At 34.8% G+C, this 27,421-nt stretch overlaps 2 protein-coding genes and 1 long non-coding RNA gene across 4 annotated transcripts; 1 reads left to right on the top strand and 2 right to left on the bottom strand.

The window, feature by feature from the left end:
* Positions 1-7,333: 7,333 nt before the first annotated feature.
* Positions 7,334-26,358, bottom strand: LOC121739646. The gene is made up of 3 exons (XR_006037480.1): positions 26,348-26,358; positions 22,451-22,453; positions 7,334-7,388 (listed from the first exon to the last, which is right to left on the bottom strand). It is a non-coding gene; the product is annotated as an uncharacterized LOC121739646 (long non-coding RNA).
* Positions 7,970-9,534, top strand: LOC121739644 (protein KTI12 homolog). 2 transcript variants are annotated; one of them, XM_042132154.1, is made up of 4 exons: positions 7,970-8,070; positions 8,563-8,764; positions 8,857-8,995; positions 9,231-9,534. In XM_042132154.1, exons 1-4 carry the CDS (start codon positions 7,974-7,976, stop codon positions 9,516-9,518), a joined length of 726 nt encoding a protein of 241 aa, XP_041988088.1. In that variant the 5' UTR covers positions 7,970-7,973; the 3' UTR covers positions 9,519-9,534. The 2 variants fall into 2 exon arrangements, with proteins under 2 accessions (XP_041988088.1, XP_041988087.1); XM_042132153.1 differs by having other exon boundaries at positions 7,981-8,308.
* LOC121739641 (carnosine N-methyltransferase) lies at positions 10,196-15,069 on the bottom strand. The gene is made up of 8 exons (XM_042132149.1): positions 14,832-15,069; positions 13,865-14,156; positions 12,074-12,195; positions 11,731-11,881; positions 11,367-11,513; positions 10,993-11,144; positions 10,479-10,560; positions 10,196-10,356 (listed from the first exon to the last, which is right to left on the bottom strand). Exons 1-8 carry the CDS (start codon positions 14,918-14,920, stop codon positions 10,249-10,251), a joined length of 1,143 nt encoding a protein of 380 aa, XP_041988083.1. The 5' UTR covers positions 14,921-15,069; the 3' UTR covers positions 10,196-10,248.
* Positions 26,359-27,421: the final 1,063 nt, after the last annotated feature.

Below are 27,421 nucleotides of genomic sequence, written 5' to 3'. Positions count from 1 at the left end.
TTGGCCCCAATGGGACGAATGACCTGAGATAATTAAAGTATTTAAACTAACGTTAATAACTGTTAAAGTCTCGTAAAACATTACATAAGGTTATAATTTTATAAATAGTTTTAACGAATGTAACTACACTGATTTCAGGCATTTTTAAATTTTAATATTTGATTTATTATATAAAAAATGTAAAATAATATATTTTGATATAAATTATAACCACAGCAATTACTTAATGTAACATAGGATTATTTTTGTTAAAAAATTGTAATATTATTGAAAATAAGAAAAAATAATGTATGAAGAGTATTACTCATACTTCAATAATTATAATAATATTATTTGAGTTACCTACTGGCAATTCTAATATTTTCAAACTGTATTATGAACTATAAGTTCACAATTACAAGGTACACCTAAGATGTTTTATAATAAAACCTGTGAATTTATTTTATAGAAATAATCGGCCAAGTGCGAGTAGGACTCGCGCACGTAGGGTTCCGTACCGTTAAAGAGGAAAAAAATGCCAATTTTTTTTATATGAGAGACCCCCTTAATTTTTTATTTTATTTAAATATTATTATTAATTATTGAAGTACACATAATATAATTAAGGCATTTATGTAAATTTCAAGTTACTAGCTGTTACCATTATTGATTACGAGCAAAAAAGGCAAAAAAAATAACGTTTGTTGTATCCTTAAATATTATTTTTTTTGTTTTTAGTATTTGTTGTTATAGCGGCAATAGAAATACACAATCTGTGAAAATTTCAGAAGTCTAGCTATAGCGGTTCTTGAGATACAGCCTGATGACATACAGACGGACAGACGGACAGACAATGAAGTCTTAGTAATAGGGTCCCGACTCCCGTTTTTACCCTTTAAACTCAAACTCAAACTCAAAATTTTTTATTCAGAATAAATTTTTTCAAATATTCTCTGAACGTCGGGGCTACACAGATGCCTACCACCGGTTCGGGAACTAACCCGGCGAGAAGAACCGGCGTAAGAAACTCGCACGGGGCCATCTTTTTCTAAAAAGATGGAAAATTACAAAAAATATATTATAAAATAACAGTGTCATTATGACTAAATAAAATACAACGAGTGTACAATTATTATACATATTATAATGAAACAGCTCTGCAGGGGGCGACCTTATTCCCATGGTGTACTATCATTCATGAAATCAGTAACTTTATAGTACGCTTTGGTACACAAACGTTCTTTAACAACTTTTTTAAATCTATTAATTGAGAGATTTTGAACGATTTCTGGGATCTTATTATAAAGGCGTATACTTACATTGACCTTTAAAAGAATTTTTGACTTTAGTAAGTCTAGTCACCGGAATTTCAAGCTTATGTTTATTACGAGTATTTCTCCCATGGGTATCACACTTTTTCGTGAATTGATATATATTCTTTTTAACATATAATACATTTGATAGGACATATTGAGAAGCAACAGTTAAGATTCCAGTTTCCTTAAATTTTTCTCTAAGTGAAGTATTACGGGCCAACTTGTAGATTGCCCGCACAGCTCGCTTCTGCAGCACAAAAATTGTATTTATATCTGCAGCATTGCCCCACAGCAAAATGCCGTAGGACATAATACTATGAAAGTAACTAAAATACACTAGACGTGCTGTTGTTTCATCTGAAAATTGTCTAATCTTACTTACTGCATATGCTGCTGAACTGAGTCTGTCGGCCAACCCAGCAATATGAGGGCCCCACTGAAGCTTGGAGTCTAGTGTAATACCTAAAAATACAGCTGTATCCACTAGCTCCATAACATCACCATTTAAAAGCACATTGGTTTCCGTTTGCCTTACATTGGGCAATTTGAATTTAATACATTTTGTTTTTTTACTATTAAGTAAAAGATTATTAACACTAAACCAATGTACAATCTTTGAGAGAGCATTATTTACTTCGTCATAACACGCATTAAGGCGTTTGATATTGAATGTAAGAGATGTATCATCAGCAAATAATACTATCCCATGTTTATCTTTAATTAAGAATGGCAGGTCATTTATATAAATAAAAAACAGGAAGGGTCCTAATATAGACCCCTGTGGGACCCCCATTTCAATTTTTGCACCAGCAGATTTTTTACCATTTATCTCAACCCTCTGAGTTCTATTTGACAAGTACGATTTTAGGAGGGCGAGTGCTGTGCCTTTTATGCCATAGTGACAGAGTTTCCTGACCAATGTTTTGTGTTGCACGCAATCAAAGGCCTTTGAGAGATCGCAAAAAACTCCTAGAGCATCCTGCGACGTCTCCCAGGCATTAAAAATACTACTGATCAATTCAACGCCTGCGTCTGTAGTAGACCGTCCCTTTGTAAATCCAAATTGTTTATTGTGTAAAATATTATTTATATTAAAGTGCGTTAGTAATTGATTCAGTATTATCTTTTCATAAATTTTACTCAATGTCGGTAAAATAGATATAGGTCGGAAATTAGACGGGTCCAACTTACTACCAGATTTAAAAAGAGGTAAAACTTTACTGTGTTTCATTAGATCAGGAAATACGCCACTTTTTATACAATCATTAAATATAGTCGCTAAGTAGGGCGCGATAACATCGATTATAGATTTAATAACTTTCATTGATAGGCCCCACAAATCAGTAGTGTTCTTAATATTTAGTAAATTGAAAGTTTTTAAAATGTCTTCAGGACCTACTTCTTTAAATCTGAAGTCGATATCACATTCATTTACATTTTCTTTAAGTAACAATATAGCATCATCAGGAGAGTCCTTTAGGTTACTTGTAATTGAAATTGAAACTGGAATGTCAGCGAAAAATTTCTCAAAAGCAGTCGCAACATCATTGTCGGAAGTTATATTTTTGTTATCTATATTTAATTTGAAATCTGAGTTGTGACTGGCGACTCTTCCAGTTTCACTTGCTATTATTTGCCACGTTGTCTTTACTTTATTTTTTGAATTCTTAATTTTATTTCTAATGTGAATAGATTTCTAATGTGAAAATAATTTTTTTTTTTTTTTATGAAATAAGGGGGCAAACGAGCAAACGGGTCACCTGATGGAAAGTAACTTCCGTCGCCCATGGACACTCGCAGCATCAGAAGAGCTGCAAGTGCGTTGCCGGCCTTTTAAGTGGGAACAGGGTAAGGGGAGGGTAAGGATGGGAAGGGAATAGGGGAGAGTAGGGAAGGGAATAGGGTAGGGGATTGGGCCTCCGGTAAACTCACTTACTCGGCGAAACACAGCGCAAGCGCTGTTTCACGCCGGTTTTCTGTGAGAACGTGGTATTTCTCCGGTCGAGCCGGCCCATTCGTGCCGAAGCATGGCTCTCCCACGTAATTTTTTAAGCAGCCAAATTTAAGCAGCCCTGCAGACTTGCTTAAATATTTTTGAATATAATCTTACATAGTTTATAAAGTGTTCACTTTGATTTATAGTTCTTTCATTATAAAGGTCATACAGTTTTAATCTGCTTTTCATAATACCTGGTGTAGCCCATTCACTAAATTTACTCTTATTGTTTTTTCCAACTGTCTTAGAGGTGAAGGTAGTATCAAAATGGTTTTTAATTAATTTGAAAAGATTACCAAATGTCATATCTGGACTACTATGATATTCTAAATTTCCAATCTTAGATATAATTTCACCCCTAAACTTCTCAATACGTTTATCATTAATTGGAATACAAGTACTTTTGTTTTTACATACTTTTTTGAAATTCTTGTTCATGGGGAAAATAGCTCGTTGTCCACAGTGATCAGAGCTTAGTATGTTTAAGACTTCTTTCTTTAAGGAGTCTATATTGGTAAAAATATTATCAATGCATGGAAATTTTAAGGCCAAACTCTACGGATTTAATCTGGTAGCATCACCCATGTGCGAGTGCTCGACCGAAGGCAACATGTTTGAACAAACAGCTCATCATGTTCTCTGGGAGTGCAGTCTCTGGCAGGACGAAAGAACTACAATGCTAAACAACCTACTCTGCACATCTGGTGTCGCATACTACGGTGATATCGTGGACAGCGCTAGGAACTTCCGTGCCTTCAAGCGTTTTTGTCACAATTACTATTGGCAACAGTCTAACACAATAAATTAGTTTAGCTCTAGCATAGTAGTCACTATTATTATTAACGTTAATTCCCGTGGTGCTTCTCCCCTTCAGTTCTTTGACTTTCGGTCACTGCAACTTTGTGCTGTCTCCCGCTTTATATTGGGGAGGGAATCTGGAATTCTTCCTTCTCCTCCTATTTTCTTCTGATTAATTTCGTTGCGGGTCCCAAGACAGCTTTAGCATGTCCCTCGGGCTCCCTGAGATCATATCAAAGGGTTTTCGTGGTTGGATGCCGCTGCCGATCCTGGCGACACAGGAGATGATACAGTGGTGGGAATGTGTGGTGGGCCAAAGCCCGTTTAAAAAAAAAATCAATGCATGTAGCAGAGTTGCCACTGATCCTTGTGGGTTCATAAAACAAATTTGTCAAATTATATGATCTTAACAAAGAAGTGAATCTAACAGTGGTTGAATTATTGTCTAAAATATTTATATTAAAATCACCACAAAGTAAAATGTGTTTGTTAGATGCACTTATTTTTGTTAATAAAATCTCCATGTCCTTTTCAAATATATCATATAATCCTAGTGGAGGCCTGTATACACATAATAATAAAGTTTCCCACCTCTACGCAGGCTATTTCAGTTGTTCGTTCTGTAGAGAGGCTCACTAAGTCCTTACGTTCTTTATATTTTAAATTCTTGTTAATTAGTATGAGTGAACCACCTCTTATGGCTTTTTCTTTGCAGAAAGAACTTGCCAGCTGGTGCACACTATAATTTAACATTTTACATTTGGGTACGGAACCCTAAAAATGATCACTTACCTCCGATACACATGAGTTATTATTGCGTGAAATTGAAGAACACAACAACACACATTATTGATTAGGAGTCAACACAACAAAAACAAATCTAGGATTCTATTTGTCAATTGACAGATTTGCATGACGCCTCACGCAATTTAAATCTGTCAAATCCATACAAATTAAGAAATGCATCTACGCGTCGCGTTGCGGTCTGAATTGACCCAAATGGGACGAAACGGCATCGACATTTAAAAAATTCCCGGCTTGTTCTAAATGCGGCGTAATCACGTAGGACGAATCGGGAACGACTCATTTAATTATTTATTTATTTTATTTATTTATTTAGATCAGGCACCATTAAGTACCGTGATAAACTGATCTTATAAGGGTTGAGTTTTACTTTTTTTAAGGTACTTACAGGTAAAGATATACACCCTAAAGATAATAATAATATCATAATATTAATACGCGAACGAAAAACTTTGTAACCCTTTTTACGAAAAATGGGGAAACAAAATTTCATGCACCTAGCATGAAATTTTGCACAGTTATAGTTTATATGGTGAAGGAATGCATCGAGCTAATATTATTTTGAAATTATGCTCTTATCATACATTTTTTTAACAAATAAAACATTACACACACTACAACACACACAGATGAGAAATAACAGATTTTTGAGTGACAAGCCTATACATTCGAATTATAATCTTTTATTTATGGTTGAATTCTGTTGACAATAACTTGACAAATTGAAAATGGATTATAATTTTTATATTGAATCTAAGATACCTACTATTAGACAATGCTTACACGGCCAGTCTGAGATCAGCTAAGTCCCGGAGACAAGAGTTGAAAAAAAATGATAAAGTTAATATTTTTTACAAAATATAAGTAGGTAGTAGTCCTAATGTCGTTGAAACTTAGGTCAAATTTCGACCATAGGGCGATCTCTAGTAAAGATAATTATGTAGACAAAGCTTAGACACAGAGCTTGGACAAAAATTACGATGCGAATTACAAAATAGATAATAATATGACACTTACCTTTCTAATTAACCGGTTAATTTCGTTCTACCAAACCGGTTTTACAGAAAACCGGTTTCATTCGATTGAAACGGTTTTAACCGGTAACCTAAACCTAAAACCGGAATTCAATCGGTTTCGGTCATTGACCCCAAACCGGTTTGAAACATAAACCGGTTTCCGATCCCTGCTTTTTTTAAAATTAATTTATAGTCCGTCAAAAAAATGAAGAAATTTAAAAAAGTTTGTCCTTGGATCGGTACGTTTATATTTTTACTAAAATTTTTGTTATTTTACCGATGGCTTGACTTCGTATGTGCTAATTTAGTTAATAATTACACAATAAATAAGATTTGTGATAGAATAGTAATAAAACATGGCTTGATTTTCGATATTATTTAATCAACATAGAAATTAGTAGATTTGACGTTTAGTGATGTATTTTTTATCGAATTTAAAAAATATAAGGTGAAGAATCTGATCATTTATTTAAAAGATTCTAACCTTAATAGCTCACTTATAACATCTTACTTATCGATATCCTCGACAAATATCAACCGAGTGTCCCATCACTATAGACCGCCATGCATGGGCGTACCCAGGTTCTGGGCCAGGGGGGGGGCAAATTACCCAGGTTCTGGTGCTAGGGGGGGGCAAATCACCCCCCTTATATTGAAAATAGAACATTAATTCTCCACGTAAAAATGGTATTCATACTATCAGATAATTTTAGATCCACTGAAAAATATAGGTACATTACATCAACATCACATAAGTTTTTTTTATAAGTACTGTAAATATATGTTTACAAAGAATTTTTATTTTGTTGTAGCTATGATCAAATAGTGTTTGTGTAATATTATTATAACTTGAATGGAGACACGAAAATATACAGGCAGTTGAAGTATTGTCTTGTTTCATTTTTATGTAGTACCGTTTGTGTTGTTATTAATTATTATCATAAATTTATGATATAAGCGTTATTATATTATATTAACGTCCTGAAAACTTAAACCTTTAAATACTTACATAATATAACTTACCTCAGTAAATAGTAGTGCAACTGTTATATTAATGGCTGGTATTTTTTAACCTAAGAAAGTTATTGAAAATTAGTATCAATATTAAACACTAAACAGCCATTCAGGTTTCAGCTGAAGCCGCCATGCACTGTGAGAATGATTATCGTCTTCTATATTTTGACCTAAATATGTAGCGCGTTGCCTGCCGGCAGGTTAACCGAGGCGCGACGGTATGAAGGGTCTAATCCAGCTATTCTCAACCTGCGGCCCATCGGGACAATATTTCAGTGGCTCGGCGGCTCGCGTGAAGTTAAAACATTTTAAAATTTACGCCCGCTGGCAAAACAGTGCAGTCGTCATGAACGGTGAAAGCCGTGAAAAATTATCCACTTTTAAATCGCTAATTTTGCGGCCCGTGACACCAAGACAAAAACGTGTTTGGGGCCCGTATATAAAAAAGGTTGGGTACCACAGGGTCTAATCTATTTAGATTTTAGAGGATTGCCATTCATTCAACACAGATTTAATGTTGGGTGCTCTGGGACTTTTTAAAGTTTATTTGAAAAAAGTTATTCTGACACTTGACAGCTCAAATCACAAATGTCAAAATATATCATTGTCAAATGTCAACTCAACTGCATGGTTTTTGGGAGAATGTGAAAGAGTGATGTTGTGTTTTTATATTATTTTCCTAAAATTGTGTTATCTGGGTTTTTAATGTGTAATATTGGTAGGATATTAACCATTAAATATTCGTTATCGTGCACAAGTGTGGGAAAGTGATGTAGTGACCAGAAACGTGCTCTTTTGTATTCCCTCCAAAACTCCATCAAAAGTTTCAGTAAAGCATCCTACCACTTTACTGAATCGACCGACTTGACTTCTTGACTGTATTGACTTTATACTTAGACTTTGACTAGACTTTGGACCTGACTGACCTGACGATATATAAAAAATTGTATTAAAGAATATTGTTTTCCCGCCATAATATTATACTCGACACTGGCCATGGTTATAGCCGAAGTGCCATTATAAGGAAAAAAAAAAAAAAAACTCAACTGCATGTCAAGTGTCAACATTTATTGTTCAATGGTGGTTCAATGTTTTCTATTTTCACAAAAATTAAAAAATGCCTCTTATAATAATTTGTGGAACGCCAGTAAGTGGAAAAACTACTAGAGCAATTGAATTAAAAGAGTTCTTTAAAAATGTACATAAAAAACAAGTAGAAATTGTATCAGAGGAGAAAATTATAAGAAAGTTAGGTTATGATAAAAACTCAACGTATTTGGATCTTCATAAAGAAAAAGGACTAAGAGGGTCTTTAAAATCAGATGTTATAAAACTCATAGGAAAAGATAACGTTGTCATATTAGATGGAAGTAATTATATAAAAGGTCAGTCATACAAGAAACGTTATAAATCGAGGTTCTAAAGTTATGACTTACGACTCAAAACAGCTCAAAGCACTTTATGAGCTTGAACAGTAAACTTCGTTTGTCAACAATTTTGCTATAAAAATATAATCTGGGGGCAAGGGAGTGCCCCCGCCAAGATGAGCCAAGCGAAGCGCGCAAGGGCACTACTACCTTTTCTCGAAACGTTTCGTCGTATTTTTGAATCCTCGTAAATTTGGTTTTATGTTTTACAGGTTACAGATACGAACTTTACTGTGCCTCCAAAGCATCAAAATCTACCCAGTGCACAGTGTATACAATCAGAAACCATCAAGAAGCGTGGAAAGACAATTTGCTTAGATCAGATGATCCAAATATTGAAAGTACAAATGATAACGAAATTCATAGTTCTGAAAAATATACACAGGAAGTTTTTGATGCCTTAACTAAATTAAGGTAAAAAATATATTAAAGTATTGAAATAAAGTCACTTTTGCAGTCTGTTCACCTTGAATCTTTGTATAATGTAAAACTTTTAACATTTTCAGGTTTGAGGAGCCAAACTCATACAACAGATGGGACAGTCCGCTGTTCACAGTACAACCCGGTGACGCACTTGATCTTGATGCCATATACAAAGTGTTATTTGAGAAGAAACCCCCACCACCTAACATGAGCACACAAAATGTAAGCCACAAAAATAACTTATAATAAAATAAATAAACAAATTACCTTAAATATGATCCAATCCACCAGAATAATCAATAAATTTCAGACTTAATTATGAAGTTTTGTCATTGGTCTTTTTATGCCACTATGATCTTAGAAACCTGAGACCAATTTTGTTTATTTTCAATATTGATTATTTTTAAGATAGAACTTTATACATCATTTATGTAATGTATTTCTTATCGTCTTCCAGCCCCCACTAAGTTCAACAAACTTCCTTTATGAGCTAGACCGAGTGACGCAGGCCATCACAAAGCATATTCTGGACTCTAAACAGCTGAATGTAGATGAAGTGAAGTTCCCAGACTACCCCGGATGTGTTCTAGAAGTTGGTGCAATGCAAACAATTAACCATCAGAGGTTGTTGAGGCTAAGAAGACAGTTCCTCACCTATGCAAAAATGAACTATTCGAATGAAGACACAAATAAAATAGGAAGATACTTTATACAGTATTTAAATGGAGTTATTGAGAAAGATTAAAAATTTATAAGTGATATTGGTTTTGTTTCAATTTATTGTTTATCCAAACATTCAGTAAAATAACAGCTAAGTTGAATAAAAGTGTTTTCTAGTACTGATTACATTGAAATCACTATGCTAAGGATATGAATAATAAATAAGTCAAATTATGAATAATAATCTCTTTATTGTAATAAAAATGAGGTCTTCTATCACAAGTCTTAAACATAATATTATGTAAATAGGGTCACTATAATACTTTTTAGGGCCATAACACACTAGATTTTTATCACAAAAAATTTAAAATAGCATATCAAGACAATGGGCCTGATTTTTATTGGTGATGTTTGTTTTTTTTTTAATTAACCTGTGTGATGTCAATATGAAAGTATGTAAAACTGCACATACTTTAGAAATTTAACTATTTGTGCAAATTTTTATCTATTATTCTTAATATTAAATATAGTTGTGTTATGTATAATATTATATAAAAATTACATCTGTTGGTTGTGCAATAGCAGTCAATAAAAAAGTTATTTATCCACTGTACTTGTCCATGTTACTGAATGCCATGAGTATTCATTTACAACAGAAAAACTTGTACAGATAAATGATTAATACTAAATGACTGGAATTTTTCAAATTACTAACTTAATTTTAGCCAAAATCAGTCGGTACTAAAAACATGTACACCATTCCAGTTATACATTTACACTTTCACTATTTTTTTCAAATAAAAAGTAGACAAAGTTTAGGAGGCCAGAGGTTTTCGACACACAAAGAACACCGAGCTATATTCATGCTGCATCATAGATGCTGGATTTTGAGCATATTTAGTCTTCACACCTGACCGCTCACTCTGAAAAGGAGACAACATTTCAATCTATTATTTACTAACAGTGATTAGTGGGTAAAAATGTAAAATTATTTGGATGTCACTAAAAATAAAAATGAATTAAATTTAATTTATGTTTAACTTACCAATATTTCAAAGCCGACATCCCTAATAATATCCAATAGGATGTCATAAGGTGGTTCTATGCTCATTTCAGTTGGCATGTCACTGAAAAAGAAGTACTATTTAGAATTTCTAGATCATACTTATCAGATTCAAATGCAACCATTTGAGTCCACGAATAATAAAAACTAAGGAATCGTAACTCCCGTACTATTACCGTTTTAAACTTGGTTCCTTTTGATCTGCCATGTAACGTCAGCCTAGTAAGCTCAAGGTCACCTAAATATTGCAAATGTATTGAAATGTGTACCTACTTCTTTGACAAGTATAATTGTAGAGCATGTTTTTTGACGGAGTTAGTTTTCCTTAGTTTTTATTATTCATAGATTTGAGTATTCTGTCAGTAATCAATAAAAATGCTATTAGCAAATAGTGAGACTAAACACAATATTATGTTGAGTGTTGAAAAAAATAAAATGCAACAACATCACAGTTTATCTATAACTCTTTGATTTTCTAAACACATTTTATGCGAACCTGTAATGGTACAGCAAAGGACCCAGGTTGATCCAGTAAGCACCGGGTCGGAGTATCGCATAGATCCTCTCTATGAACTCTATGACATTTGGTGCACAGTCTATAAAGAAACACGACGCCACACAGTCCCATTCATTCTCCTCTATGTATACCTGCAAAATTTTCATAAGTAAGTACTTTTTAAATATGGCTTTAGAAAAATAAACCGAAATGAGCACAAACGATTTTCATTCAGCTTCTAATATAGTGGGTATGGCAAAGCGCGCCACCCCAGCAAGTGTGCCATATAGCTATAATCTGCAGTATGGAATAATAGCTATATGGCACACTTGCCAGGGTGGTGCGCTTTGCCACTCACTAAACAAAAAAAATACCTTAAGAAAATCACCAGCTGCCATAGAAAAATGAGTCTCCTTGGCTGAGGGTGGCACATCTGGAAATGTAGCAGCCCTCGCCTGGTCCTCGCCCTTCAAGTGGTTAACATATTGATGTACCCAGGGGTACACGGTGTATTGGTTGGCCTGCAATAGAAAAATTGATACTTACTTACTTGAAACTATTTTTTGAATAATTTCTCATTTAGATAGAAACAGCAAACTTTTTTAAATAATATGTTCATACTCCTTAAATTACTGTCAATATTTTGCATTAAAATAAATTATAACACACTTTTTTTTAATTATCATTTAACCTAGTTATGAACAGAAATATTGGACATTACACAAATACAGTTCTTACCTTAAGACATTTATTTAATATAAAGTTACTGGCAAATAACATAAAGAGTGAGAACTCATTTCCTTGACAGGAGAAACCTCTGGCAGCAATCTCCCAGGCCAACCGACCAAGACCAGCACCGGGCACCAGGATTTTTATGTCTGATCGATCTCTGAAAAATGAGATATTAATTATTTTAAGTACAGAACAACTACTGCATGGGGCCTTTTCAGTTTGTTAATCCTTTTGAGACAGATCCTTCTATTGTGTCTGTAACTTGAAAATCTTCCTTTGAAAAAAGCTTTGTTCAGTATAACTGTCTAAGTAGTCATAAGGGTTTTGTAGCTTTAAAAAATATACAAACATGTAGTCCACTACAGGAAACAACTTCTCAATGCGGTCCAGTATTGGCTGGTAACACTGCTCCCTCTCTGCAGCACCGGCGTCGCTCCAGTCTCTCACTATGTTCTTCAATACTGACTGCACCTATATATACAGACATACTTTTAAATACTAGACAAATATAACATGACAAATTGCGTGATATTTAATAAGTTAATCGGCCATATTATCTGAAAGAATGTAGATAAATTGAGAAGCCGAGGGCAAGTTATGCACTTGCACAACAAAATATGAGGTGAAGAAACAAAAAATTCAATATCAAAATTATATACATGTTACGCTCAAAGACCGAAAACGCTCAGTGAGCGAAAAAATGGCTCACAACGCGTTGTGGTAATAGTGAAACGGCCACAACGCGTTCTGGTAATCACAGAAATACCAGAAAGCGAATTTCGCGTCGTGGCCCTAGTGAAAACGGCCACAACGCGTTCTGGTAATCACAGAAATACCAGAAAGCGAAATTCGTGTCGTGGCTGACGTGCTATTCGACCACAACGCGTTGTGGTAATCGAGTAAAACCATGACGCGTTCTGAGCATTTAAAAACAGCCACGACGCGAGTTCGTGTTGTGGCCCTAATGAAAACGGCCACGACGCGTTCTGAAACCAGGCCGTGTTACGCAGGAGTAATTTTATAGCGCCCAAGTGTGTGCGCAATACACAAGAGCACGTTACGCAGGAGTAGTTTTATAGTGCCCAAGTGTGGGCGCAATACATAAGAGCACTCTAGTTTCAATGAAACCAGGCCAGTTACGCAGGAGTAATTTAATAATAAAATTACTTCTGCGTAACTGGCCTGGTTTCATTAAAACCAGAGTGCTCTTGTGTATTGCGCACACACTTGGGCACTGTAAAATTACTCCTGCGTAACTGGCCTGGTTTCATTGGAACCAGAGTGCTCTTGTGTTTTGCGCACACACTTGGGCACTATAAAATTACTCCTGCGTAACTGGCCTGGTTTCGTTAAAACCAGAGTGCTCTTGTGTATTGCGCACACACTTGGGCACTATAAAATGACTCCTGCTTAACTGGCCTGGTTTCATTGAAACCAGAGGCCGTACCACGAAACCGTTTTGAGATTCAAACAATCGTACGAGAATGCCGCGTCCTACTCTAACAAACGAGAAATTACGTTGTTAGAGCAGGACGCGGCATTCTCATCTGATTTGTTTGAGTCTCAAAACGGTTTCGTAGTAGGCCTACAGAGTGCTCTTGTATATTGCGCACACACTTGGGCACTATAATATAACTCCTGCGTAACAACCAGAGTGCTCTTGTGTATTGCGCACACACTTGGGCACTATAAAATAACTCATACGTACCTGGCCTAGTTTCATTGAAACCAGAGTGCTCTTGTGTATTGCACACACACTTGGGCACTATGAAATGACTTCTGCTTAACTGGCCTGGTTTCATTGAAACCAGAGTGCTCTTATGTATTGCGCACACACTTGGGCACTTTAAAATTACTCCTGCGTAACGTGCTCTTGTGTATTGCGCACACACTTGGGCACGATATGGGAATAGCACGTCAGCCACGACACGAATTTCGCTATGTGGTATTTCTGTGATTACCAGAACGCGTCGCGGCCATTTTCACAAAGGCCACGACGCGAATTTCGCGTCGTGGCCGTTTCACTATGACCACAACGCGTTGTGAGCCATTTTTTCGCTCACTGAGCGTTTTCGGTCATTGAGCGTAATATACATAACCACAAGATGTCAAACTGTATTAAATAAAACATGATGACTACCTTATCAACATCATGTTGCATTTTGTGCTGCTTCTGCGAAGTCAGTTCACAGTTGTTGTAGTTGCATCCAAAGCTCTCCATTCCATTGGTGTTTGCATCAGCCCCAAGGTCAACATTTTCAAACATAGTGTCTACATCTTTGATGATAAGATGAACAATGCTGTTATTCACATCTAAACACTTTTTGAATGTTGTAAGAAGTGTTTTGTACTTGTCTAGACGATTCTGATGAGTTGGAGGTAGCATTGATATCATTTTCTCAGATTTGTGAATTCTATCAAGGCTACATAGCCTGGAAAGACCATATTATATACACTGAACAAGTGCAAATATTACACAAGATTACATGGACATAATCTTATAAAGAGCTGTACTTAAAAATCATAAAATTCTTAATAGATTCTTTGAATTTGTAATTAAGTGTTTTAATTTTATTTATTTATTTACATGATGAAAATTTACAAAGAAATGTATGTATAGAAGTGTGCTTCTAACCTAAAGTGTGTTAGGTATCATGAACAACACCACAAATGGCGCCCACCACCATGCATGCTTATTGCTTGACCACAGTTTTGCTTGCCCATGCCGGCTTATACACTAAACGTTGTGGGTGTAGTTAGTAAAACGGTAGTATACCCAAAGTTTGGCTTGACGGTTTTTAAACTTGCTTGAAATTCTGGCATGCAAGCCTTCGTGTACAAACTTGTCTGCGAGTGTGGTTGGACGTTCAGTGTCCAAGCCAAGTCGTTTATACGTCGACAATCTCGGCAAGAATGTGACTTGCGCATGCATAACTGTGCCGTGTGGTAGATAAGTCAGTCTTCCGCCTTTTCATGCGAGAAGCATGCGCCAGCAAAACTGTGGTCAAGCATGCACGTGTGGTAGGCAACTAATGCATTTAGCCGTTGCAATGCATAAATTTGATAGAATATCTTACTGTAAATTGCGACAATAGGATAAAACTTACTTATAATACTTAAAGGCATTTACAACAGCCTTAAAATGGGCGCGTTCCTTTTCTTCGTCAATTTCCTCAGTGGAAGGTATGGAAGACATGTTTGATAGCTTGTAAGATGTACTTGATATTACAAGAAGCCTAAATATTTATAAATAAAGGTCTATCGCAATGTATGCAATAGTATTGTAAATAAATTATTATTAATTTTGAGAACAAAAAACAGAAAACTACAAAACCAAATTCTGTTTCCCGGACTGACATTTGACACAAGTCATGTGTCAATTTACATTTTTCTTTCTTTTCTTCATAAAATGGCACTTCGGCTATAGCCATGGCCAGTGTCGAGTATAATATTATGGCGGGAAAACAATATTCTTTAATCAATGATATTCTACTTAAACAGATCAGCCCCCCGATGCACGATCGTCGGAAAGATCTCACGTGAAAAGATTTCATCTGTCAGTATCACAGCGATTCACAAACTTTCCGTCGCCGAAATGAATCCGAAACCAAAGAGAATAATTGACACTAGTTTTTTTTTTTAGCAATAAGTGCTACGGTATAACATTATATAGCCTTGGTTATTTCATCGCTGTCAGTATCAAGATCAAAGATGGGAAAATAATTATTGTTTCCAAATTTTCCTGCACCTCTTAATTTAATGAACAAAATTTTTTAAGACTAAGACTAGTCTTACCATACAAAAAATATATATTTCAGCTGAGTTTTAATCAACGAATGATTTTGAGTATTTCATTGAATATTAAAAATTTGCTACTCATTAAAAAAATTAATACAAAACACTATTTACTATTCAGAATGTAGCCAATACATCAAAGATCTTACCTAATGAAACTTCTTTTAAATACAAAAGTACTCTGTAAGTCAGCGAAATACGTTACATATTATTATAATTGAATAAAAGAGCGCGGTAACCCGGCTGCCGCTTGGGGCTTGAGCTGAGTGAATGGCGCACCGCGCAGCGGGGCTAAAATGGTCGCTTTGAAGAATCATGTTAAGAATCATTACATGATTCATTTTTCTAAAATCACAAAATGCAACTCTGCTTGCAATTAATTTCTGTATTTTTGTACTGATTTGACATTTGTCAGTTTGACAGTTTTGACAATTCATTTGCTGAATTGATTGAGAGGAATTGCTAAATGTGACCATTTTAGCCCCGCAGTACAAACTACAAAAGTACAAATTAGAAAGATAATAGCGCGGCTGCCGGCTGCCGTTTAGGAGTTGAGTGGAATTAAAACAAAAAATATTGTCTATGTGCCGACAATGACAATCTGTCAAATCTGTAAGTTGTGACTTGTGTGTTGTCAAAGATATTAATTATTATTGTCAAGCTCAAGTCGAGCAGCGAGCTACGGAAAATTACCTAGTATCTCTTCTTAGTCTGTGATTACCTATTTATGGATTCGCACGGCGCGCAGCGGACGACCGGTTAACTTGAGAAATTTGAGTATTTTTAAGAAATTGTTGTATTCCCGGATGTTCTAATACATACAAGAAAAATAAAGGCAAATCGAACGATGTAAAATTATACTATTTTCCTGCCAAAAGTATTCACATGCCATAGGTTATTGAAAAACGAAAGAAATGGATAAAAGCCGGTAAAAACATATACGTAAGTACCTATTTAAAAAGTTCCATGAATGTTATGTGTAGACTCGTAAAAACACTGAATTTTGTTGATTATAACCATAAATTAATTTTTGATGAACACAATAAGAACCTAACCTATAACCGTTGCTTCTTTCAGTAAACATCCAATTTCAGTAAACATTCAAAGACATCAACTAGAATGCAACAAGTTGCATCAAAAGTAAGGATAATTTGGAGGAGTCCTGCCAGGAATTCAACACTGAGGATAGTGTTGAACTTGAACCATCTTGTCAAAGTGTTGGTTCTCAAAAGGATGATTCTTCAAGTAGGAAAAAAAAAGATTAATAGTGCAGTCTTTGTGTGTTGTTTAAAGAATACATAAATGGTGTTTGCACTGATGAGATCCAGACTGAAATTAGTTAAAAATAGTGACAGACAAAAGTTGTGAAGATGGAATCGACCGAATCGCAGAAGGTTGATGAAATAAAAGCATTTATTTTAGTGAACTTGTTTTATTTTCCACAAGTATTTTCAGTAATTAGAAGTATTTTTTGCATCTTCACTATTTTATTGCAATATTTATCAAGTTTTTACTTTCTATGCTGATATCCATCAATTTCTATAGCTACTAATTACTTTTTCAGATATTTTCTTAGTTAACTAGATAAGCTTTATACATTTTTATTCACGCTTTCGAACTTTGTTTACGGGTATAAATCCATCTTTAATAATTTTAATCATTTTATAGTCTAAAACATAAAAAAACATGTAGTTATAAACTAGCCGGGGTCTCACAAGTTACTTCTTTTACTCGCAAGTCGCAACATGTCGCTGCTGTCGAATTACGACACCTTTATAATTTCTGCACGGTCCCTATAGGTAATACATAATTATATTACAATTATATTATATCGGTAAATCTTGTTGTGTGAGAATACTTTTTATTTATGTGTAAAACAAACTTATTACTATTTTATATTTGTTTTAAATTTATTTTTCATTCAATATAAGTTTATATTAGATACTATGGAAGCTCCCAGGTGGTGAGTATGAACTTGGAATTATAATGATAATATTTACATAAATAACTATTTAAAATTATTGTAAAAGCACAATAATGTTTTAACATAATATACATATTAGGTACACAAGTATTAATACAAAATTTAAAAAATATTATATTTCTAAACCTTTAAGTTAACACAAATACTGCATTTATAAATAAAAAATATTTATTGTTCAATGAACACTTCCTAAAGATTTAACACATAATAATTATTACAGTACGACATTTATTCAAAATGGTAAAAGGTATAAAAGACACAACTAAGTATTAATAATTGCTTTGTTTTATTCTTATCATTACTTAAATAATTCCATCTAACAATATCCGCCATGGCCCATGACACGGTTCTCGAAGTGAAAAGATTTCACGAGTCTCGGAGGTGCCGGGAAGATTCCGTAAAAACGGCTCTAATCCTCGGATAATTTTCCGACGTCGGTTGTCAAACTCCCATCCGCGGTGAGATCATATCGAATCCGTGGCGGAAACTATTTCACTCATACAAAAGAAATGTCACTACTGTCAAAATGACAGCAAAATCGGAAAGTATTCACTTGTCATTTGCTTGAAAGTGAAATAGATTCCTACATCGGAAAAATTCCGCGCGGAAACGCTTAGTGAATAACCCTACTGTTACGTCCAATCTATTTTCCGGCTTAAATCTCTTCCGAACAATTTTCAAATTCAAAATTGCAAACATTGACAAATTTGACAGATAAGTGAAACAAAAGATACGAAAAACCATTTATGTATGTACATAAAAGAGACAGTTCTATTTTTAAACGTCGAATCGTATCGCTGTCTCTTTCTTCTATGTAAATATGACGAAAATTCGATTTTTTCCAGATTGTTCGAAAAAGTTATTGAAAATGTAAATAATCGAGGTATTTATTGCAATCAAGACATGTGGTAAGAGATTCCATGTGTTTTGTTTTTTTTTGAGTCATAATTGACTACATTTTCGAAACGCGCACGACGTCATTTTCAATTTATTTAGGTAAGACAAGACGCGGCACGTTCGTGACTGCGCTCGATGCAGCCTAAACAATTGGGCCGAACTTGAATCTTCACAACGCGCGCGGTAGTAACATATCTGCATTGAGTATTTCATCAATGTCTTTAATACATTTTTTTCTATAATCGTCAGGTCAGTCAGGTCTAAAGTCTAGTCAAAGTCTAAGTATAAAGTCAATACAGTCAAGAAGTCAAGTCGGTCGATTCAGTAAAGTGGTAGACGCTTTACTGAAACTTTCGATGGAGTTTTGGAGGGAACACAAAAGAGCACGTTTCTGGTTATTACATCACTTTCCCACACTTGTGCACGATAAAGAATGTCTAATGGTTAATATCCTACCAATATTACACATTAAAAACCCAGATAACACAATTTTAGGAAAATAATATAAAAACACAACATCACTCTTTCACATTCTCCGCAAAACTCCTACTTACATTCAGGGTTGCCAGATCAAAGACCGATCAAATCGCCACTTCGCGATAAAAAGATAGCCCAAAGTAGCCCAATAAAAAAGAAACACGGTAATTAAACGTAATGTCAATAAAACGTATGAATAATATTATATGCTACTGTTCTATTACATTAGAGTTATGTATTTACATGTAATTTTATCAATATTTTGAGACTTGCTTCGTTTAATTCAAGAAGCTTATACCTATTATATAACATAAGATTCTTGGTTTAATTGGATACTTGTAAATTTGCATTAGTGGTAACGAGTTGTTTGTATTTTTTGGGGTTTTTTTCCCAACTATAAAAGTGACATTTAGCAATGAAAATCTATAATTCATAGTATTTATTTTAAAATTATGAATTTACAAATAAAAAATGTTTTATGCATATTAATCGTCATCTGCTCCAAAAAGTTGGATGGTGTCGAGCAAATTACGATCCAACATATCTACTCAGTATATATATGTACTAGCTGTTGCCCGCGACTTCGTCCGCGTGGACTTCAGTTTATAGCGCGCGATGTCAACAAAATTGGTGTCAAAAGCTTTTATAAAAAAAACCCTGGTACCCCTTAAATCAAAACAGCTGTGCAGTGTGCACATAATATTTCATTTTTTAAAATTAAACTTTATAATATATTATGCCAAATTTTAAAGCTTATTTAGCCCTCCAATTACACAACTTTACCCATAAACTATTTATCATTGATAGGTTTAAGGTTACGTCACTGTATATATAATATAATATAAAGTACTGACTTATTAAATAATGTAAAAAAGAAATAACAATCGAAAAAAATCGAAACTCAAATTCACGATGATACCACCTCTTATAGAAAGATGTTGGGCAAGCGTTAGCGCGATGTAAGAGACGTAAGGCGCCATCTAGTATGAATTTTTGGAACTAACTTAATTTGAACAAATTTTCGTATTTTCACCCTCTTACAACCCTTTTTTTCAGTAAAAAAGTAGCCTATGTCCTTTCTCAGGCTTTAGACTATCTGTATACAAAATTTCATTACAATCGGTTCGGTAGTTTTGGCGTGAAAGCGAGACAGACAGACAGACAGACAGAGATACTTTCGCATTTATAATATTAGTATAGATTATCTATGATATCTACTGCCTCTCTCTCACAGAACACTAACACTCCTACCGGAGCTCTCTCTGCTCCTGAACAGAATGATATTCAACAGCCACCCACGCGGCGAACCAGATTATGAGTGAAAGTGGCCGCGCATAGACAACGCATCGCTGCGTTCGTTGATATTATGGCCGCGTTCACGAAAATACAATAGTAGGCAGTAGCCCAATAGGCGATAAGTAAAAAACCGTGTCGCCCAACAGGCGATAAGTCGCCATTCCATGTTTTTTTGTAGCCGCGGAGGACCGCAAAATAGCCCAATTGGCTACTTGTCGCCCAATCTGGCAACCCTGCTTACATTTTTGACTGTTGACACCATAGATAAAGTACTAAAGTATAGATATTAGTCGTATTCGTTTCGTTTTTCAATGTACATTGCGCATGCGCAAAGTTAAAAATTAGTGTCAGTGTGAGTGTCATGTTCTGAAATCTGACAGAAATTGTTAGAAGATGACACTCCATTATGAAGTTGACAGTCAGCTGCCAATCTGCGAAAAAATGAAACGAACACGGCTGTAGTCTTAGCCCGTCATCGCGTGGCCATTTTGTGCTTTTTTTCATACAAGTAGTGTGCGTTTATTTTCTTCAATATTTCTATTTGTCGATTATTTCTAAGCACATTATGATACAGGAAAGAAAGTCAATTAGTTCATAATATCGATTAACTATAGTTCAAGTGATGAGAATCCGTAAACACACGTAAAAAGCAATACAATTTTTATAGCCAAATTATTAATTGATTTGACATTTTTAGCACTAATGCCTTATATAGCACGAATAAGGGATTAATAAACTTATAAATTATCATTTTCGCTTACAAAAATACCGATTGAAAAGCCCAAAAAACGTTGTTCAAAACTTACGTATTTAATGTTAAATCCACGTGTTTGAGGCATTCTTTGACCATTCTTATGGTTTATTATTTAGCGGAACCACAGAACTCAACAATATCTAGCATTAAATGTTCACTAAAACCTTTATTAACACTTTTATTACATGAAATATGCAGACCGATTTCCTTTGTTATGTCCTACTAAGTAGGACATAACATTACACGCTTTTGACGCTTATACACCGATATAAGGCTCTCTCCAGTCTATAGTACCTCATGGTTGACACCATAGATAAATGGTTGACACCATTGACTTTTATAGAGTGGACTCGGCATAATGGTCTCTAGAGTCTGGCTAGCGAAAGATGAGACTGGGAAAGGCGGCAAATTCAAAAAATCGACGTTTAACAACCATGTCTATAGCCGGAATTATAGTTTTGATCTACGAACTACGAATAATAAGGTTTCTTAGTTTTTATTATTCGTAATTCGTAGATTAAAACTATAATTCCGGCTATAAACAGGGTTGTTATACGTCGATTTTTTGAATTTGCCGCCTTTTTCCAGTCTCATCTTTCACTAGCCAGACTCTACCAAATCAAAATACTGTGGCCGGTCCGCCATTTTATGTTCCAGTTCTCCGAGGTACATAAACTGTCAAAGTGTCGTATTATAGGGATGTCGGATACATCGATATTTGAAAACATATCAATATCGGTCTCGATATATCACGAAAAAAATATCGATATATCGGTCAAATTTTTCAACCAATTTGCTTTTTTAAAATTAATTTATAGTCCGTCAAAAAAGTGAAGAAATTTAAAAAAGTTTGTCCTTGGATCGGTATGTTTATATTTTTACTAAAATTTTTGTTATTTTACCGATGGTTTGACTTCGTATGTGCTAATTTAGTTAATAATTAGACAATAAATAAGATTTGTGATAGAATAGAATATAGCATGACTTGATTTTAGATATTTAATCAACATAGAAATTAGTAGATTTGACGTTTAGTGATGTACTTTTTTATCGAATTTAAAAAATATAAGGTGAAGAATCTGATCATTTATTTAAAAGATTTTAACCTTAATCCGCCTCGTTATCTGTTTGACAACACATAATCATAACAAAATCAATGTCATTTCAATAGTCACTTTGTTTTCATTCTAATAATAATTTTACTCATTATGTAAACATCAAACTTCTATAGCCCAAATTAAAAGTGATACAGCAGTTTATTTAAGGCATCGCTGTACTATAGTGTTTGATGTTAATTATTACTAGCTATTTGACCGAGCTTTGCTCGGTGTTCGATAAAACACGAATAAAATGACATTTTCTAAAAATGATTCCTAGCTACATCCATTTATCGCCCCCGAAATCTCTTATATACTAAATAATTTCATGAAATATATATATACATTTATATATAAAAATGTAACTTCAACACTTTGAAAGCAGAATAAAACTTCATAAAAATTAAAAATCTTGTTTACAGAAACGAACTCAAAACAAGAAGTTAGAGCAAAAGTGTCTTAAAAGAAAAATAAAGACATGGAATGAAAAAGTTCGCGGGCAAAAGTAAAATAAAAAAAATAGCAAATTTTAAAAATATTATAAAAGATTTGCAGGAGAGATTTGATGAACAATGAAAATTCTGCGCGTTGTTGAGTGACCCAAATTAAGTGCAGTGTGCCCAAATACCCGTTAGATTTCGAGGCTAAGGAAGTGACTGAAGCTAAGTTCAATTAAAATTAAGGAGGCTCCTATATTGATTGCAAAAATGTTTTTTTTTATATAATATAAAAAAACATTTTTGATATCAATAATATAATATACTAGCGACCCGCCCCGGCTTCGCACGGGTATAAAATAAATTATGGCCTAAGTCACTGAAAAAATTATTAAAATCGATTCAGTAGTTTGATTTTAAATAATTTATAATCATTACTATTTACTACCCGTAGCCCGCATTGGTCGGTACTACCGCAAAAGCTACTTACGTCCCGCAATTTTTAAATCTGTATTATCTTCGAAAATATTCATTTAAAATTAAAATCGTAATTTTCTAATTTCCATCTCTATGCAGACGATCTCCAAATTTATCGTCACTGTAATCTAGACGACATTGATTCCGCAGTTGCTTCAATCAACTCAGATTTACAACGCATAGCCGACTGGGCTAGATCCTTCGGTCTTTCGGTCAACCCAAAAAAGTCACAGGCCATTATAATAGGAAGCCGATATATGACCCAGCGATTACGTCATGTGCCGAATATCGTATATGATGGTATAATTATTGAGTATACAGAAACGGCAAGAAATTTAGGTTTAATTTTGGACAGCAACCTCTGTTGGAAGCCTCAGGTTAACGAAGTTAGCAGAAAAGTACACCACTCGCTGCACATGATGAGGAACCTCCAAAACTTTTTACCTACACAAACCAAAATTTTCCTTGTCCAAACTCTCATTTTTCCAATCCTTGATTATGCCGATTCCTGCTACTTGGACCTGACCGAAGAGCTTTTAACAAAATTAGAGCGTTTGCAAAACCTTTGCATACGCTTTATTTTTGGCTTCAAAAAGTTTGACCACATATCAGCTCATCGGTCAAAACTCAAGTGGCTTCCTATCCGTCTCCGTCGCAATTCCCATATCCTTTGTCTATTATATAATATCCTATATAACCCCCTTTCCCCCTCCTACCTTGTTGAACGGTTCAATTTTTCCCGACCACCCATACCCCACGCAGGTCCAATATTAGAATGAATCTTTCACTCCCATCCCATCGTTCCAACTTTTACTCCTACTCCTTCACAGTTCATGCAGTCAGATTGTGGAACTCGCTTCCCTACACTGTTCGTGATAGCTCTACCATCAGTGTGTTCAAGAAACGCTTGAAAGAGCATTATCTTCAAGAATCTCAATCCATTTAGTAACGTTATTAAATATACATAATATCTTATATCTTTAAACGAGCAATTCTTGTATCTATACTAATATACTAATACTAATATACTAATATACTAATATACTAATATACTAATACTAATACTAATATATACTAATATAATATTATAAATGCGAAAGTATCTCTGTCTGTCTGTCTGTCTGTCTGTCTGTCTGTCTCGCTTTCACGCAAAAACTACTGAACCGATAGTAATGAAATTTTGTACACAGATAGTCTAAAGCCTGAGAAAGGACATAGGCTACTTTTTAACTGGAAAAAAGGGGTGGTAAGGGGGTGAAAATGCGTAAATTTGGTCAAATTAACTTAGTTCCAAAAACTCAAAACAGATGGCGCCAAGAGTCCCCTAGATCGCGCTATTGCTTGCTCATGCGTATTTCTATAAGAGGTGGTACCATGTTAAGGTAAATTTTACGATTCTTTCGATTGTTATACACGTTATTAACTAATAACTCACCTACCAACTTAGATATCAAATTCAAAAACAAGCTTTGCTCGGTATTCGATAAAACACGAATTAAATGACATTTTCTAAAAATGATTCCTAGCTAGATCGATTTATCGCCCCCGAAACCCCCTATATATTAAATTTCATGAAAATCGTTGGAGCCGATTCCGAGATTCCAATTATATATTTATACTAGCTGTTGCCCGCGACTTCGTCCGCGTGGACTTCAGTTTATAGCGCGCGGTGTCAATAAAATTGGTGTCAAAAGCTTGTTGTTATACGTAGTATTCTGTTCCTTCCTTGTCGTATCTCCAGTACTTTGTATAAGTTTGAGCAGGATAGAATATGTTTTTATCGCAAAATCATGACGTTAAAATACGGGGGAAAAAAACGCCATCTACTGGCGTCCGACAGATACGCCTGTTTTTAAATACGCCATTAGATGGCGTATTTAAAAATTCGACAGACGAGGGGTTAAAGCTTATTTAGCGGTACACAACTTAGCTGCATAATGCATTACACAACTTTAGCTTTGCCCAATAGCCAATACCCATAGGCCATAAACTATTTAGTATTTATTATTGGTAGACTGTTGTTTCTGATTTCTATGTCGGTACGTGAGTTATTTAATAACATGTATAACAATCGAAAGAATCGAAATATTAACTCAACATGGTACCTCCTCTTATAGAAATACATATGAGCAAGCGATAGCGCGATCTAGGCGACTCTTGGCGCCATCTGTTCCAGTTTTTGGAGCTAACTTAATTTGAACAAATTTACGCATAAACACCCCCTTAAAACCCCTTTTTCCAGTAAGAAGTAGCCTATGTCCTTTCTCACGCTTTAGACTATCTGTGTACAAAATTTCATTACAATCGGTTCAGTAGTTTTGGCGCTGTTGTTTTTGAATTTGATATCTAATCTAAGTTGGTAGGTGAGTTCTTAGTTAATAACGTGTATAACATTCGAAAGAATCGAAAAACTTACCTTAACATGGTACCACCTCTTATAGAAATACGCATGAGCAAGCAATAGCGCGATCTAGGGGACTCTTGGTGCCATCTATTTTGAGTTTTTGGAACTAACTTAATTTGACCAAATTTACGCATTTTCACCCCCTTACCCTTTTCCAGTTAAAAAGTAGCCTATGTCCTTTCTCAGGCTTTAGACTATCTGTGTACAAAATTTCATTACAATCGGTTCAGTAGTTTTGGCGCTGTTGTTTTTGAATTTGATATCTAATCTAAGTTGGTAGGTGAGTTCTTAGTTAATATTAACGTGTATAACAATCGAAAGAATCGAAAAACTTAGCTTAACATGGTACCACCTCTTATAGAAATACGCATGAGCAAGCAATAGCGCGATTTAGGGGACTCTTGATGCCATCTATTTTGAGTTTTTGGAACTAACTTAATTTGACCAAATTTACGCATTTTCACCCCCTTACCCTTTTCCAGTTAAAAAGTAGCCTATGTCCTTTCTCAGGCTTTAGACTATCTGTGTACAAAATTTCATTACAATCGGTTCAGTAGTTTTGGCGTGAAAGCGAGACAGACAGACAGACAGAGATACTTTCGCTTTCTTTTTATAATATTAGTATAGAACGTGTATAACAATCGAAAGAATCGAAAAACTTAGCTTAACATGGTACCACGTCTTATAGAAATACGCATGATCAAGCAATAGCACGATCTAGGGGACTCTTGGCGCCATCTATTTTGAGTTTTTAGAACTAACTTAATTTGACCAAATTTACGTATTTTCACCCCCTTACAACCCCCTTTTCCAGTTAAAAAGTAGCCTATGTCCTTTCTCAGGCTTTAGACTATCTGTGTACAAAATTTCATTACAATCGGTTCAGTAGTTTTGGCGTGAAAGCGAGACAGACAGACAGACAGACAGAGATACTTTCGCATTTATAATATTAGTATAGATATAATACATAATATATGTTTTATTATTATTATAAGTTTCGTGTACTTTTATTATAGATGTGGTATAATTTTGTTATTGTGCACGCTCTATCTGATGTCTTATAACACATCTCTCTCCGTAGGGCTGCTGTAAGAAATTTCTTTAGAAATAAGCAGTTCCTATGTAATTTTTTATGTAAACAGTGTCTTGTGTGCAATAAATGTTTAAATAAAATAAAAAATAAATAAGCTGTAAAGGGCCATAATCAACAATGTATTTAAAGTATTTAATTGAATAAGGATTATTGCCGTATTGGTTAAAATCGCTTTGAAAATTTGCCATTTGAAGTTAAAAGTAAATGACAAAAAAATATGTTACTGTGGGATATATCCATAAGAGATATACTTATACGTGGGAGAGCCATGCTTCGGCACGAATGGACCGGCTCGACCGGAGAAATACCACATTCTCACAGAAAACCGGCGTGAAACAGCGCTTACGCTGTGTTTCGCCGAGTGAGTTTACCGGAGGCCCAATCCCCTACCCTATTCCCTTCCCTACCCTCCCCTATTCCCTTCCCTTCCCTTCCCATCCCTGCCCTCCCCTATTACCCTATTCCCTCTTAAAAGGCCGGTAACGCACCTACAGCTCTTCTGATGCTGCGAGTGTCCATGGGCGACGGAAGTTGCTTTCCATCAGGTGACCCGTTTTCTCGTTTGCCCCCTTATTTCATAAAAAAAAATATATACCATCGCGGAGTTTTCTGTAGACCTTTTCATTTTTAAATGTGTACAATGCGCACCCCTGCATTGGTACTTGTACTATTATCTATTCTGTGGCATTGGTAGCGCCCACTTCGAAACGGACGTATATCGCAATATTTTAATTTCGCCATAACTTCTAAACCAAACGTCCAATTTTAATCATTCAAAGAGCAAATATAATCTACATAAACTGTACTAAGTGATGAAATTATTTATTTTGATAAGGATTATTAGCATGAGTAAAATAAATGCGTTTAAATGTAGTCCAAAAAAAATCAAGATTTTAAATAAAAAAATGGTTTTTGTGTCTCACTTGATATAGATAGGTATATTGTGTCGCGGACATTTTTGTAGATATTTATAAGATCTACATTTA

This window comes from Aricia agestis, chromosome 2 (assembly GCF_905147365.1).
Source record: "Aricia agestis chromosome 2, ilAriAges1.1, whole genome shotgun sequence".
NCBI classification, from domain to species: Eukaryota; Metazoa; Arthropoda; class Insecta; order Lepidoptera; family Lycaenidae; genus Aricia; species Aricia agestis.
Note: the sequence above shows the minus strand (reverse complement) of the source record. Positions and strands in the feature narration are given on the sequence as shown.

Excerpts from the sequence above, each read along its gene's own strand:
- LOC121739644 (XM_042132153.1), top strand. The coding sequence starts at position 8,041 with ATGCCTCTTATAATAATTTGTGGAACGCCAGTAAGTGGAAAAACTACT. Across the intron at positions 8,309-8,562 it reads TGGAAGTAATTATATAAAAG|GTTACAGATACGAACTTTAC; the intron begins GTCAGTCATACA and ends TATGTTTTACAG. Across the intron at positions 8,765-8,856 it reads GATGCCTTAACTAAATTAAG|GTTTGAGGAGCCAAACTCAT; the intron begins GTAAAAAATATA and ends TAACATTTTCAG.
- LOC121739641 (XM_042132149.1), bottom strand. The coding sequence starts at position 14,920 with ATGTCTTCCATACCTTCCACTGAGGAAATTGACGAAGAAAAGGAACGC. Across the intron at positions 11,882-12,073 it reads TTTCCTGTAGTGGACTACAT|AGATCGATCAGACATAAAAA; the intron begins GTTTGTATATTT and ends CTCATTTTTCAG. Across the intron at positions 10,357-10,478 it reads ATGTCGGCTTTGAAATATTG|AGTGAGCGGTCAGGTGTGAA; the intron begins GTAAGTTAAACA and ends TCTCCTTTTCAG.